The sequence below is a fragment of the Crocuta crocuta genome, unplaced genomic scaffold (genome assembly GCF_008692635.1).
Source record: "Crocuta crocuta isolate KB4526 unplaced genomic scaffold, BGI_CrCroc_1.0 scaffold687, whole genome shotgun sequence".
Lineage (NCBI taxonomy): Eukaryota > Metazoa > Chordata > Mammalia > Carnivora > Hyaenidae > Crocuta > Crocuta crocuta.
Window position 1 is genome coordinate 2,787,270 of NW_027530182.1, and position 16,909 is coordinate 2,804,178.

Sequence of the window (16,909 nt, forward strand, 5' to 3'; positions counted from 1 at the left end):
GTAAAAATATAATAAAATAATATGTATCAAATATGAATTTCATAATATTTAAATAAAATAAATCAAAAACACTAAAAATTTAAGAGAGATTTAATCTAGCGTGTCTGCTTTCATAATTTTATTCATATGGCATAGTTTTTTTTTGCTAAGAATTTATGCTTACAGTTTTGATATTTTCTATTGTATTCCATTCCAGTTTTTAAAAATGCTGATTGTGGGGCACCTGGGTGGCTTAGTTGGTTATGCGTCTGATTTCGGCTCAAGTCATGATCACACAGTTTGTGGGTTCGAGCCCATGTTGGGCTCTGTGCTGACAGCTAGCTCAGAGCCTGGAGCCTGTTTCAGATTCTGTATCTCCCTCTCTTTCTGACCCTCCCCTGCTCATGCTGTCTCTCTCTCTCTCTTTCAGAAATAAATAAAAAACATTTAAAAATTTAAAGAAAATGCTAATTGTGATGACTAAATTGATTTAATGACCCATTACTCAATTGCAGTCTGTAGTTTGAAAAATACTGCTTGGGAGAAATTCTTGCTCATCTCTATCAGGAGACATGTTTAAAAGTGTTTATAGCAGCATTGTTTGTATACCCCTTTTCCCAAAATGGGAAGCAGCTGAAATATATACTGACAAGAGATAGATAAATATATTATAGTATATTTATATAATAGAATAATATTATACACCAAGGTAATTGAATTGCAGGTACACCTATCACTATGGATGAATTTGGGAGCATATGTCGAGCAAAAAATAGCAAACCACAGAATATGTGTAGTATAATTTAATTTATGTATAGTTCAAAAGTAAGGTAAACTGTATAATATATCAAATAGGGGTATGTATGTCTTCAAACTATAAAGAAAAGCCAGACAAGGATAAAAACCAAAATTGTAAGACAGTGCTTTGCCCTGAAGGCTATAGAAATGTCAGAGGATCAGGGGACCTACAGAGGACTTCAAAGGTAATGGTAAAGTTGTGTGTCTTAATTGGGTGGTTGTGGATACAAGGCTGCTCTTTTTATTCTGTTATTTATACCTTTATATATATTTATCACAGATTATTTTTGTATGTATTCAGTATTTAAAATATTTTTAATTAGAAGTAAAGTAAAGCCAACAGTTAACATTATAGCTTAAAAAATAGGAATATAGTAGATACCCTCACTTTATTCCTAAGACTCGCCCCATTTTTCATCCTATCCCTGAACCTCACCCTAAGTTTTAGTTCATCCTCAAGTCATTTGGAGCATGTTTAATAAGGAGCAAATATGGGAGTACAAAATAAATTGATATATAAGGATCAGGTGATCATCAGTGATAGAGAAGAGATGGAATGTAGGTCAGGGGTTTCTATTGATCATACCAGTTAATAACAGAACAGCATGTTGTATCTTGATGTGTCTTCTTGGTTGATAGGCAGATGGGGCTTTGGGGAAAAGGGTGCTGTTAAGAATGACCTGGAGGTTTTCAAGAAGTGTATAAGCATGTAATGGGTGCTTAATAAATATTAGTTGAAAAAAATTACAAAAGTTGGCTTGACAAAGGTTGAAGTATAGAAAGAGATAGTATAACATTATGGATTTCAGCTTTAGCATGTTAGTTTAAGTTTCCAACAGATAATACAAATGGAGATTATATAGAAAGTTGGAAATGTGGCTGGCATTAGTGATTGGGAGAGAGTCCAGGCTGAATTGTGGATTAGTTATTCTCTCAGACAGAGATGAGACCAGAAGCCAATAGGGGGGTAATTTTCTGAGAGGAAAACTATAGAAATAAGAGGGAAATTAAGAATTGAGTCATGGACACATCCTGTGATTACATATTGTTTAGGTATCTCATGTCAGGTAAAAAGAATATTCAGTTAAAAATTATGGCAGTTTTAATATTCTGAATATTTTTCTTACACAGCAATATGCCTTTAATATGAAAACACACTTGCCATTTTTCAGTTTTGAAAATTATGCCTTCACAAATATGTAATTGTTTCTTTAAAAATGTTTTCTTCGAAATCATTCTCAAATAAGAGGGCAATTCTTATACATATTTTCTTTGACTGGAATGTTTTATAAAATTTCGTTTTCCTTCTGTTATGCATCTAAGTCCCAAAAACTTACTTTCTGAATGAGGCTTAATATTTGGTATCCAGTTTGTATGTACTTTATCTTAAACTAATAAACAGGTACCATACTTGCACTGTTTACTTGAATATCGATTGGCATGTCACCAAAATAAGAATTGTGAAAGTAGAAGTTATTATGAAAGCTAGTTAATTCTAATATTATCAGTCAAAATCTAAAACTTTGTAAATAAAATATTTTTTTCTTAGAAGTACCAGCTCACCAATAATTGTGATTTTTTTTTTCCATAGAGAGAAACAGGACTAAAAAGAGAAATAAATGACCTTGTAAAACGGATGATTGCAGTTGATGAAGAAAATGTTTTCTTAAGGAAAGAATTCAGTGACTTGCAGAAGAAATTTAAAGATAAAAGTCAAGAAGCTAAGGTGTGTTGGCTTGTACATAGTTTTACAGTACTCTTGCTTTGAAGTCCGACTTTAAGCTTTGTCAGCCTTTGTGGCACAGAAAGTGACAAGCTTGGAGGAAAAATTGCCTTAGGCCCTGCTGTACCATACAGTTTTCTCACATGCAAAAACTGAGAAAGATGCTTTAAAGATAAGACTCCAAGCTTTATAACTTTCAGATAAATAGTTAATGATGGAAATGGAGCTAAGAAAGTAGGAGTGTGAATATGTGGCTTCTTGTAATTAGATTCTGATGGGACTGGCATTATTAATTGATAAAACCCAGGTCTGGGAGGATATGTCTGTGTGGGTCTCAAAAATAGCTGGGGACAGCATCAAAGGCAGCTTGATCAATTAATGGGCTCTTTGCAAATGTGTACTCATCAAAGCTGTCATCCAGTGAAAAAATATGACCCATCCACCTGCATGAAAAGAGGCCAATAAAAGTATACAGGTGACCTTGGCCATCAAATATAGAAGAAGCTGCTGTGAGGGTAAAACTGCATAGTTTATATTTGCTGATTAGTTCTCACCTTTTTTTTTGTTTTGTTTTGTTTATCGGCCCTTGTGGTACTGTTGTTCAGGACACTAAGGAGTGTGTACAGAATAAGGAAGAGCAAAACAGACTGGTTATAAAAACTCTGGAGGAGGAAAATGAGAAATTAAGTACCCGCTGCGCTGACCTGCTAAATGACCTGGAGAAACTGAGGAAGCAAGAAGCACATTGGAGAAAAGAAAAATATAGCATCGATGCAAAAATAAAGGTAGGCAATGAGAATGAAGAGAATAAGAATAATGCCGTTATTTTGGATCTAACTTCTTATAGGAAGTTTATTACATGTGATTTTCTTTAAATAACAAGTTATATATTCAAATCCACCAGTGGGGACCAGCATTAATTTATATTCCTTCACTTAAGACCCACAGCTTTTTAAAAATTGATGTTGCAAAGCAGGAAACTGACTTCAAATAGTTATCTAAAATGTAATCATTAAAAAATAAAGGCTATAGCATTTTGAAATAAAACATGTTTTGAAAAAACATATTTAAAATCACAAGGTTTCACTTTTTTCAGCTAGAGCTTAAATTTATAAATTTAGCTAGAATTCATTTCAATAGGATTTTAAGAATGTATTTTCCAGGTTTTTTAAAAAATAAAATGCAAAAAAAGCATAAAACAGTTGAAAAATACTCATATATGTTTTGAAGATGATGTTTTCCTTTGGCTTAAGAGGGCCTCCTTATTCATAGTAAAATTTTATTTTCATAGAAGATAAAAGGTGCAATCAGTCTTTAAAATAGTCTGATATCTTTTTTCATCAGTATTTTTCAAAATAATAGTTTTTTATAGCTCTCTCTTTGTTTTGAGAATGTTTTTGTTAATTTTTTTCCCCTCAAATTTTAGCTATCTCTTTTACCATACACTTTCAGGCCAGAAACAGATTTTCATGCTAGTAAGTATGATAGTGCCTCTATGTATGCACACATAAAAAGAATATGTAACATAAGTACACACCCCCCCACATATACATGTATGTGTGTATGTATTCATATATAGGGCTATTAAAACATACTAAGTATGGATATGTTTTAGAGGTGAAGAGATGTGTATTTCTGATTATGTCAATCAGTTTGTTGCACATATTTAAGAAAATGCATTAAATCTATTAGTGCACCATCAGGGAATGACTGAGCCATTGAGAGAATTGAATTCAGGTGCAATTTCTCTCTCAATTTTTATGTCAGTTTCTCCTTCCCTGCAACCTTTAAGCAGTCTGGTAGTGTGATAAGGGTAAGTGGCTTCCTTGTGTTAATTCACAGGTACATGATTATTTGAGGATATTTTTTTGTATCATTGATGACTGTTTACCACTTAAGTAGTTCATTCAGTGATTGGCTGTGAGTTTTGGTTCTATGTGGTTCTACGACCTATTTTTTTTTTTTTAATTGGGGGTTGGTCTTAACTTGTAGATATTTTTAATTTATTCTGAATAGTAATGCTTTGTTATTTATATATTATATATGTATATATGTATATTATATGATATATATATATATATTACAAATACTTTCTGTTCCATGACTCTCAAATGAGGTAAATTGGACTTTGAAAAGTTTGTGAGTTTTGAAAGAGTATTTTATTATTTTCTTCTCTGATATTCTCTAATGTTTTCGCATTTGGGATCTTATATGCTAAAGCTTCCTCTACTCCAGAGTCTGTAATTGACTTAGAATTTATTTTGGGGTATGTTGTTTTACAACATTTATTTAATAGTTCAGTGATTTGTGATTCAAGCTCTCTCATATCTCAAACTTTCCATGTGTATATTGGTTTGTTTCTGGAAATATTATTCTCATGGTTTTAGGTATTGTGGTTTTGTAACTTGACTCATTATTTGTCAGAGAAGTCTGCTGCTTTATTCTTACTTTTGTAAGTCACGAGCCCTGTATGTGCTTCTTCACTATCTTAAAATATTTAAGATTCATTTTATTAGTTTTACTGAAAAATTCTGTTGGAAGTAGATTGGAACCACACTTAGTTTATGAATTAATCTTGGGAGAATTGTGATCCTACCGTTCATGTATGTGGGGATAAGATGTAACATTCTTGGGGCGCCTGGGTGGCTCAGTTGGTTAAGAGTCCGACTTCGGCTCAGGTCAGATCTCATGGTTCATGGGTTCGAGCCCTGCATCAGGCTCTGTGCTGACAGCTCAGAGCCTGGAGCCTGCTTCAGATTCTGTCTCCCTCTCTCTCTGCCCCTTCCCCGCTCATGCTCTGTCTCTCTCTGTCTCAAAAATAAATAAACTATAAAAAAATTAAAAAAAATGTAACATTCTTAAAATGGCATTGTCCACTGTTATTCGATTTATTCATAGCTACTAATACTATCAAATTGTATAAGGGTAAGTAATGTTTTAAATTATATTTTAATTGATTATTTCTGGAAGACAGGACTGTTATTGATCTATTTTATCTTAACCTTGTCTTCAACAGGTTTTTTTTTAATTATGTTATTAGTTCTAAAAATCTGTACATTTTCTGGGCTTTTCAAAATTATATAATTACATTGCACATTAAGAATACTTTGTGTCTTTCTTTCCTTTCTAAAATATTGATTGACATATCATTCACTTTTAATCCATTTAAAGTTCACAGCCCAAGTGCTAGTTTCTAGTTTGTGCAGATTTGTGTAACTATTACTACAACTACTTTTAGAACATTTTCATCATTTCAAAAAGGAGCCCTGTAGCCTTTAGCAATTACTTTGCATTTACCCCTTTGCTCTGCAGCCTTTTATAACCAGTAACCTTTCTTTCTCTATATATTTTCTGTTCTAAAATCTCGTATAAATGAAATCATAGTGTCTTTTGTTACTGACTTCTTCTACTTAAAATATAATGTTTTCACTGTTTATCCATGTTATAGCATGTATCAGTACCATATTCCTTTCTTTGTTAAATAATATTCCATTACATAGATATCCTGTGTTTTATTTCTTTATCATTAGTAGATGGACATTCGTGTTCTGAATAATGCTGCTATGACATTTGTGTACAAGATTTAATGTTTACATACATATATTTTTATTTCTCTTAGGCACATACCAAGGAGTAAGATTACTGGGTCATGTTATAACTGTTTTTAAGCTCTTGAGTAACTGTCAGACTGTCTTTGAAAGCAAGTGCACCACTTTACATTGCAAACAGCAATGTATGATGGTTCTGATTTCTTTTTGTGCTCATCAGTACTTGTTATTGTCTTTTTGATTATAGTCATTTCTGTGGATGTTAAGTGATACCTCGTTGTGGTTTTCATTTGGGTTTCCCTGATGGCTAACGATGTTGAGCATCTTTTCATGTGGTATTGGCTATTTGTCTGTTTTTGAAGAAATGCATACATATTCAAGTCTCTTTTGCATATACTTGTGGATGCTATCTAATTTGAAACTATTTTATTCAATTCTTGGTATTGTTTTTACTTTATTAATGATGTTTTTAAAGCATAAATGTTTTACATTTTAATGTTATTTATCCAATTTTTTTTGTTGACCATGCTTTTGGTGTCGTATCTGAGAAATCATTGCCTAATCTACAATCAAGAAGATAGAAACCTATGTTTTCTTATAAGAGTTTTATAGTTTCATATCTTGCATTTAGTTCTTTGATCCATTTTGAGTTCATTTTTTAATATGATGTTTGATAGGAGTCCAACTTCATTCTTTTGCATGTGTCATTCAGTTATCCCAATACCATTTGTTGAAAAAAACCTAGTCTTCCCCTCATTGCAGCTGTTTGGGCATCTTTATTGAATATCGTTGGGCTGTAAATAGAAGGATTTATTCTTAGACATCAATTCTGTCCCTTTGATTTATACATTTATCCTCATGTCTATGCCACACGATTGTTTATTTGTAATAGATTTTGCAATTGGAATATGTGTCTCATCCAAATTTTTTCTTCTTTTTTCAATATTGGCTATTCTGGGTCTCTTGCATTTCCATATGGGTTTTAGAATCATCTTTTCCATTTCTTACATAAAAAAGCAAGCTGGGTTTATTTTGATAGAGATTGCATTGAATTTGAAGATCAGTTTGGCAAATAGCACTATCTTAGCAATATTTTATCTTCTAATTGATCAGCATGGGGTGTTTTCATTATTTTAAGTATGCTTTAATTTCTTTCAACAATGTTTTGTGGTTTTCAGAGTATAATTTTATACTTCTTTCTGTACATATATTCCTAAAAATTTAATTATTTTTTATGCTACTTTAAGTGGAAATGTTTTTTCATTTACTTTTTGGGTGGTTTATTCCTACTATAGAGATGTATAATTAAATTTTATATAGTGATCCTATATCCTGCCACCCTGCTTAATAATAAGGTTGATTCTTTGGGGTTTACAATATGGAAGATTATGTCATTTATAAGCAGAGATAATTTTCCTTCTTTTCCAATCTGGATGCCTTTTATCTCATTTTATTGCCCATTGCTTCTAAAATCTCTCATATAAAGTTGAATAGAAAAAAAAAAAGTAGGCATCTATGTCTTGTCCCTGATCTCATTGGGAAAGTATGATATTTGATGTTTGCTCTGAGGTTTTCTTGATGAACTTTTTTGGATTGAGGAAGTTTCTTTCTGTTCCTAGTTGTTGAATGTTTTTGTTTTTGTTTTTTATCATAAAGGGGTGTTGAATTCTGGTAAATGCTTTTTCTGCATCTGTTGAAATAATAATGTGGTTTTTGTTATTTATTCTATTGGTATGATATATTACTTGAATTTTGGATGTTAAACCAACTTAACATTGCTGGGATATTTTTGTCTTGATCTGGCTATTATTGTAGAACTGTCTATTTCTCCCTTTAATTCTACAATTGTTTACTTTAAATATTTAAAGGCATGGTTGGTTGGCACAGGTATATTTATAGCTGTTATATCTGCTTGATGGATTGACTCAACATATAAGCTCTCTTTTTTCTTTTGTAACAATTTTTGACATAAAATGTATTTTGTTCAATGTTATTTTATCTATTCCAGCTCTTTTTGGTTATTATTTTCATGGAATATCTTTTCCTATTCTTTTCATTTTCAGTCTATTTGTGTCTTTGTATCCAAAGTGAGTGTCTCTTTTTTAAATTTTAATTCTAGTATAATTAACATACAGTATTATATTAGTTTCAGATGTACAATATAGTGATTCAGTAATTCTGTACATTACTCACTGCTCATCATGATAAGTATACTCTTAATCCCCTTCACCTATTTCACCCATCTGCACCTTTGGTAACCATCAGTTTGTTCTCTAAAAGTGTCTGGGTTTTTTTGTCTTTTTCATTTTTTTTTTTTTTTGTCTCTTAAATTCCACATATGAGTGAAATTATATGACATTTATCTTTCTCTGACTGAATTATTTAAAGTGAGTCTTTTTGGGGGCATCTGCGTAGTTCAGTCAGTTAAGTGTCCACCTTCAGCTCTGGTCATGGGTTTGAGACCTCTGTCAGCCTGGAGCCTACTTCGGATTCTGTGTTTCCTTCTCTTTCTGTCCCTCCCTCATTCATGCACTGTCTTTCTCTCTCAAAAAATGAATAAACATTAAAAAAATTAAAGTAAGTCTCTTTTAATCAACATATTGTATAATGTTTTATTTATCCATCTGTCATTCTCTGCCTTTTGATTGGAAAGTTTAACCCATGTATATTTAAAGTAATTATTAATAAGGAAGGACTAACTTCTGACATTTTATTATTTTATTCACTATAATGTCTGATAGGTATTTTTCTCCCATATTTTCCTTAGTTATTGTCTTCCTTTGTATTTAGTTGATTGGTTGTAGAGGCACACTTTGATTCCTTTCTTGTTTTTTTGTGTATGTTCTATAGATATTTTCTTTGTGTTTACCATGGGGCTTACCTTTATCATCATGAATTTATATAATTTTAATTGACACCAACTTATATAATAGCAATACTAAAACTCATCTATAGTGCTCTTTTCCTTCACTTTAAGTTATTGGCACAAGTTACATTGTTCTAAATTATGTGCTCGATAACATAGATCTATAATTTTGTATATGTTTCCCTTTGAAATGTAGTAAATAAAAACTGGAGTTACAAACCAAATATTACATAATAATACTGGCTTATGGATTTACCTTTACTGAGTTCTTTATTTCTTTATATGGCTTTGAGTTACAATTGTACTTCTTTTCTTTCATTCTGAAGGACTCCCCTTAGCATTTCTGGTAGGGCAAATCTATTAATGAACCTCTTTAGCCTCCTATATTAATGAAATTTCCATACCTGCTCCTTTTGTGTATCCATGAATATCTTAATTACTCTATAAATTTTGAAGGACAGTTTTGATGGGTATGCTGATATTACTTTCAGCACTTTATGTGTATTTTCACACCTTCAGTATTTTCATACTTTCAGTGTGGGTCTCTTTCTGTTAATCATTCTTTTTTTTATTTTTTATTTAAAAAAATTTTTAATGTTTTATTTATTTCTGAGAGAGAGAGACAGCATGAGCAGGGGAGGGTCAGAGAGAGAGGGAGATACAGAATCTGAAACAGGCTCCAGGCTCTGAGCTAGCTGTCAGCACAGAGCCCTATGCAGGGCTCAAACCCACGAACCGTGAGATCATGACCTGAGCCAAAGTCGGGCTCTTAACCACTGAGCCACCCAGGTGCCCCTCTGTTGATAATTCTTGAATGGAGTTTGTTGTGGCTGGCTTTTGAATTTGTAGGTACATGTCTTTCATCAAAATTGAGAAGTTTGTGTCATTTTTTCTTCCCATGTTATTTCTGCTTCCTCTGTCTTTCTGAGACTCCCATAAAGTGTGTGTTTTTCTTGTTAATGGTGTCCACAGTTTTCATGGATTCTGTTGACTGTTCTTCATGTTCTTTCTGCTTCTCAGATTAAATAACTTCACTTGTTTCATCATCTCCTTTGCTGATTCTTCAACCTGCTCTGTATCTGTTGTTGGACACTTTGGAGATTGATTTATTTTTGTTATTCATTATTATTTTTAGCTCCAGCATTTCTGTTTATTTCCTTTTAATAATTTTTCTCTTTATTGGTATTCTTTTGACTTCTACATTTTTTCCTGGTTTCCTGTAGATTTTTTTCATGTTTTTTCTTCAACACCTTTGAGTATTAAGACATTTGAAAGTTTTTGCCTTGTAAATCTGATATTTGGGGTTCCACAGGAATGGTTTCTGTTAATTTATATGTTCCTTTGTTTAGGCCATACTTACCTGGGTTGTTTTTTTGTTTTGTTTTGTTTTTGTTTTGTTTTTTTATATCCCTTGTGATGTTTTGTTGTTGAAAGTGAGGCATTTAAATATTATAATGTAATAACTCTGGAAGTCAGATTCTACCCTTTATTGAAGTGTTTCTACTTTTTTAACTGTTGAAGTCTGTTTAGATAATCCTTCAATCTGTATTTGTAAGAATCTGTTCCTTGTTGTCTTAGATCACTGAGGTTTCTATCCTTAAGCTTTTGTTTACCTCATGTTGTGTCACAGGTCTCTTTGAATGCCAGGAGCCAAAACAAAACACAAGGAAGTGGAAAAAACCCAGACACACACAATAAATATACCCATCCAGAGACACAAAACAATCCCTCCCGCAGTTTTGTATTGACTCTTTGCTGAGAAAATCTTTCAGTACTTATCCACACTTGTACTGAGCTCAGAGGTCATCCCAGGGTGAAACTTTGAGTCTTTTCTTGTCTTTTCTGAGCATGCATCTTTCTCTGAGCCTATGTATGGCTTTCTGAACTTTCCCAGAAGAATGGGTACTTTTGAATGTTTTAATGTCTCAAAGAATCTCCCACAGCTTTTGCTCCCATGCCTTAGGCATTCGGTTGCATGTCTGAACCAATAATATTTGACCATGCACATCTGTGTTTTGTTAGTTTATCTTGTGATATATTTGAGCCATATCTTATATTTCAGTCTGTGTTACCAGTTAGGTCAAACAAGACATAATCACTTTGCATCATTCTTTCAGGTAGCCTGCAGATAATTTAGACACACATAGTAATTTGCTAGTGAAGTCTGTTCTGCTTGTTCCTGAACCAAGGACCAATATCTCCTACTGCCATTCTAAGAATATCACTGTTTTAAGATTCCCAGGCTTTAAAATGGTCAGCTTGTTGAGACAGTGTGGAGAAGGGCAAAAGAAAACTCCATAAATCTTTTGTCCTATTTTTAAGTTGCTTTTACTGTTGTCTCAGCATTTGTATGGTTGCTGTAAATATTTGAATGCATTCCATAGTTTTTCTAACACTAGTTCTTAGAGTTTCTGCTTATTTTTTTTCTTATTTCTGCCAGGGCAAGAATGCTTGGAGCTGCCTACTCTGCCATTTTCATGATGTCACTCATCACCTTCATTTTTTTTAAATTAAAAACGATTTTTTAATGTTTATTTATTTGTGAAAGAGAGAGACAGAGCATGAGTGGGGGAGGGGCAGAGAGAGGGAGACACAAAATTCAAAGCAGGCTCTAGGTTCTGAACTGTCAGCAGAGTCTGAACTGGAGTTTGAACTTGTAAACCATCAAATCATAACCTGAGCTGAAGTCGGACACTTAACTGACTGAGCAGGGAGACACAGAATCAAAGGAGACTTCAGGCTCTGAGCTGTCAACACAGATCCATGGGGCTCAAGTCCATGAACTGTGAGATCATTACCTGAGCTGAAGTCAGAGCCACCCAGGTGCCTGTTATCACCTTCATTTTTAAATGATAACTTTATATATATATATACAATTCTGTGTTGGCAGTTTTTTTTTTCCCCTTTGAGCACTTTGAATATGTTGTCTTACTGTCTCTGGCATCCATTATTTCTGAAGAAGAGTCAGTTGCTCATCTTACTGAGGTCTCTTCAAAATGAGGAGTGGTGGGGTGCCTGAGTGGCTCAGTCGGTTAAGTGTCAGACTTCAGCTCAGGTCATGATCTCACAGTTCGTGGGTTTGAGCCCCGTGTTGGGCTCTGTGCTGACAGCTAGCTCAGAGCCTGGAGCCTGCTTCAGATTCTGTGTCTCCCTCTCTTTCTGACCCTCTCCTGCTCACACTGTCTCTCTCTCTCTCTCTCCTTCAGAAATAAATAAAACATAAAAAAAAAAAAATGAGGAGTGGTTTTTCTCTTATAGTTTCTAAGATTTCTTCTTGTTTTTGGTGCTCAGTGTTTTTATACTATGATGTCTGTGGATTTCTGCATGTACAGTAAGTAAATGGAGGTTTTGTGCTTCTTGGATGTTACAGTAATTTTTTCATTGTTTGGTAGTTTTCAGTCATTATTTCTTTGAATATTTTTTCTGTTTCTTTTTTCTTTTACCTCTCTTTCTGGTAGTTTCATTATGCTTATGTTGGTGCATTTAGTGGTAGTGATGATCCACATTTTCCTGGGGCCACTAATTATTTTGTTATTCTTTTTTCTTGATTGTCTTCAAGATTTTTCTTGCTTTTGTCATCTCATATTAAATATTCAGCTCCTCTAGTGAACACTTTGTACTCTTCATTTTGGTTATGCTTTTCAGCATCAGAATTTCCACTTGAATGTTTAAAAATAATCTATATCACTGTATGGCACTTTTTATTGGGTGAGACCTTGTCATTTTATTTTATATATATATAAAAGATAGGGCACTTTTCAAAGCATGGTTTTCTTTAGTTATTTTTTATTGACTGCTTCCTCTCCTCTATGTTTGGATGACAGTTTCCTTTTTTTGCATGTTGTAATTTTTGTTGGAAAATGGATATTTAAAATTATATATTATAGCAATTTTAGATACAGATTCCTCACTACCCCATCCTCATTGTAAAATGGAAAATGTTTTTAGTATCAATTTTTGATTTTTAAAATCATTTCATTTCTTAAATTTTTAAATCTAATTTTAAATTTATTTACCTGGCATATGGGTGGTCCTAACTCTTGGTTATTGTGAACAGTGCTGCTATGAACATGGGTTTGCCAGTGCTTCTTCAAGACCCTGCTTTCTAGTATTTGAATATATATACCAAGAAGTAAGATTGCTGAATTATATACTAGTTACATTTTTAATGTTTTGAGCCATTACCTGCCCCTCCCCCCACCATACAGGTTACATCATTTATAGTCCTACCAATCATGCACGGAGATTTCTGCTTTCTTGTATCCATGCCAATAATATTTCTTTTTTCTTCTCTCTCTCATTGCTCTTTTTTTGTAAAAAATGGAAATTTAAGTATTCAGAGTGCTTTCTTGGCTGAAAGTCAATTTTTTAACGTTAAACGATTACTCTAGCTACAATGGGGTAATATATGAAGTGTGAGAGCATGAGTAGAATAAAGTAGTGCAGGGTAGAGTAGAGTGCAGTACCTAAAGCCTGGTGCTCACTTCTGCACATAATCAATGAATAGTGTTTATGTGGGCATACTTTATGTTTAGATATGTTTGTTTACTACTTTATGAAAATAACCAAAATTAGTTTTGTAATACATTTTGGAAAATGTAGTTAAAAATAACATCAATTTTGAAATGTTTCAGAATGAAAAAAAGTAGAGAATTATTTGGAGGAAAAGGCCAACTTTGTAAAACTCAGGAGAACTGAGAATGATGAATCTCAAATATTATACAGTTATGTTGCCAGTTTTTACAATTCTGTCCTTTTTTTTCCCTATCTGTGTATATTTAAAATGAGGAAATAATGAAATATCTGCCACTTGTCCTGGCTACTATTTAAGTAAATGAACTCATTTTTTATTCATGTAATTAATAGCTTTTTCACTGTGTAATAATTTCTTTATTGTAATTTCAATAAGTACATTTCTACTTTGATTTTCAAATTTAATTGCTTCACATTCTTAGTTTTTATACCAAGACACTATGATACTTTTTTATTTTCTTAAAAAAGTAAATTGTGACTGGTAATAAAGTTATTTTTCATACTAAAATATTTTTAGTTGAGTGAAAACAAAAAAATTGAAAACATTAGCAATTTTTTACTGTCATTTTCTAGATTAGTTAAATATATTTCATTTGCTTGATACTTATTATATTTGATTATGATATAAGTACTCTGATTTTAGGCCTTTGAAGATGATTTAATTGAAGCAAGGAAAGAAATTGAAGTATCACAGAGTAAATATAATGCTCTGTCATTACAGTTGAATAATAAACAGACTGAACTTATCCAGAAGGATATGGATATTACCCTTGTCAGGCAAGTATATTCAATTACAAGTTTAATATTATAGCAATATCATTAGTTATTCAGAATGGCAACATGTATGTTTATTATTAACAGTCTAAAATGACAACAATAGGTCTTCTATGAAGACATATGTTTGTGGTATTGAAATGTATCTGGAGTTTATATACCAAACTGGGAATAGAGAGAATCAGGGGCTTCACAGGATTGGGAACACCATTCTTAAAAGAGTGGTCTTGTTTCTATTTTTAAAAAGAATGCATTCATTCATCATTTCCATCTAAAATTCCAGCTGGGTATTATATGATATTCATTATTGTTATGATAGGCAATACATGAGAACTTTTTGATTTTTGACTTTTTATTTTATTATTTTCTAAGTAGTTTTAGTTTATGAAATATTCTTTCTATACCAAAATAATTTTGTACTATTATTCATAAGTAGGATTACTTGAAAAGTAAGTGTTTTTGAAGGATTTTAAAGTATCTATTAATTTATTTCACTTACCTTTAACAGAAAATGATGTTAGAATACGTCATAAGTATATGAGTGGATATGCATGCATATATACATATATATGTTACCTATATACACACACCTACATTCCATACATGTGTTTATGTATGTGCATTTTTACTTAAACTAATTAAAATGATCATACAAAGTTTATCATATACCTCTATAACACAATTTCATCCTCTCGCAGTACTACCATATGTATATGTAAATGTATATATGTGTGTGCACATTATATATACATACGTGTAAACTATTTACATATGTAATATTATATATAAATACTATGTATATATTATGTATAATAATATTAATGTGCGCTGAAAACTTGGTATGTAAATATTTATATATTAAATGTCTATATTCAATACATATTTATATTTACATATATTTTGTGCATTACAAGATATCTATCTCTATCTCTATATTTATCAGGGCAGGATTTTTTGTTAGGTAGCAGTTAATGTATATATATTAATTTATTACCTAAGCAAAAATTCATTGTGTTACAATTTAAAAATCTTCTTATCAATAGGGTTGAGGAAAAGTATAAAATTTATACATGATAGACTGGTTGGCTTGTCTATTCATGGTATAATTATTTTTGAAGGCTGTAATTTGATGAAGTCAGAAAAGTGTTTTCACATAGTTATAGAATCTTAGGTTTATAAGAAATCTTAAAATTGTCATTTATTCTTATCTTCTTCTCAATAAGATAGTATACCTTTTGGTCTTTGCTTGATACTTTTAGTTGATAAGTTTCTCATTACCTTTCAAGACTGTTCTTTTCATTTTATATTGTTTAAATTTGAACATTGTTTCATATATTGAATTGTTTGATTTGTTTACAATATCCACCCATTTATCTTGAATCCTTATTTAGAGAATCTCAGACGTAACCTAATCTCTATTCTGTAGCATAAATATTGAAATAATAGAAGAAATCTTTATCAATAACTTTATCTTTTCATTGTTTAACTATTATTTCTCATAATTTTTCATGTTACATACTTTGTAGATGTTATACTCTTTGGGTTGCATTTCTGAATGCATTCCATATCGTCAGTATCTATGTCATCCATATTTTCCTTAAAATGTAGCACTGATAACTGCAAAAAATATTCTAATGATGACCTTTCCCTTTTAGAGTATGATTTGGATGAAACATAGGACATGTTCTAGGATGCAATGTAGTTTTAAGTGCATGGCATTGTAATAATTACATATTCTACTAATTTTTGCCCCTTTGTATACTTAAATGTAGTGTATTGAAGGAGCTATTAGCTACAGTAAATAAGGCAGTAATATCCACAGATGGACATTTTATTACGCAATGATAAAAGAACAGACGTTGTATAATTTTAAGAGCTTGATTGTGAGGGCTCATAGAGGAGGAGCTGGCAGTTTGGAGCAGAGGACCATGACTCAAACCTCATTATAGGGTTGTAGTTGAGATGTCTGCATTATTTTTCCTGAGTTGTCTGTGTAAGGGTTACCAGTTGGGTGTATTATATGTCTCCTTTCCTTCATCATTTTTGTTTCTTGGAGTGGGATAGTGGTGATTATGATATACCAGTGTCACTTTACTGAATCTGTATATTGCACAAAAGATGCAGAAAGCCATAATTGTGGGAAAAATGTTCTAGGCACTTTCTTATTTGGATACACTTTTCTTTATTGATATATGGCAGAGTTTACCTAGCTTTATTTCTTTACGGGTTTATGTCTTTGGAATTCGTAATCATTTGTATATTTATTGACTATACATATCACTCACTATGATATGAAACATTGTTGTGAACTCAACCTCCAGTGACTTTTACCTTGAATTTGAGTATAAATACTTATTATATAATACTTAATACTTAATAAATACTTCTTATATAATAAGGTACATGTCTGTAATACAGAGCATCTGACTTTATAACTAGAGCTTGCATAAAAGTGCTAGCCAATTAAGTTTTCTAACTAAAATTTTTGTCTGAATAGGTAATGATTCTATAATTACATGGAGGGTGTGCTAAATGGCTACAAGGAGAGTCGGTTAAATTGTGTGGATACAGGCTATTGTTAAATGATTTAGGAAATTTTCCTAGAAATTACTTGTGAATCTCCTACAAAAATACAAAAAATAAAAGTCAAGACAGTGCAGTTATAATTTGGGTTAGAAATGTCAAAGT

The 16,909-nt window shown here is 32.0% G+C and overlaps 1 protein-coding gene across 2 annotated transcripts in view; it reads left to right on the plus strand.

Moving 5' to 3' along the window:
- The window catches only part of CNTLN (centlein), a 283,942-nt gene that overhangs the window by 80,601 nt on the left and 186,432 nt on the right, over positions 1-16,909 (plus strand). For both annotated transcript variants that reach the window (XM_077765063.1, XM_077765065.1), the window contains exons 4-6: positions 2,369-2,503; positions 3,106-3,285; positions 14,091-14,228. In XM_077765063.1, coding sequence (XP_077621189.1) covers positions 2,369-2,503; positions 3,106-3,285; positions 14,091-14,228 — 453 coding nt within the window. The remainder of the gene's footprint in view (positions 1-2,368; positions 2,504-3,105; positions 3,286-14,090; positions 14,229-16,909) is intronic.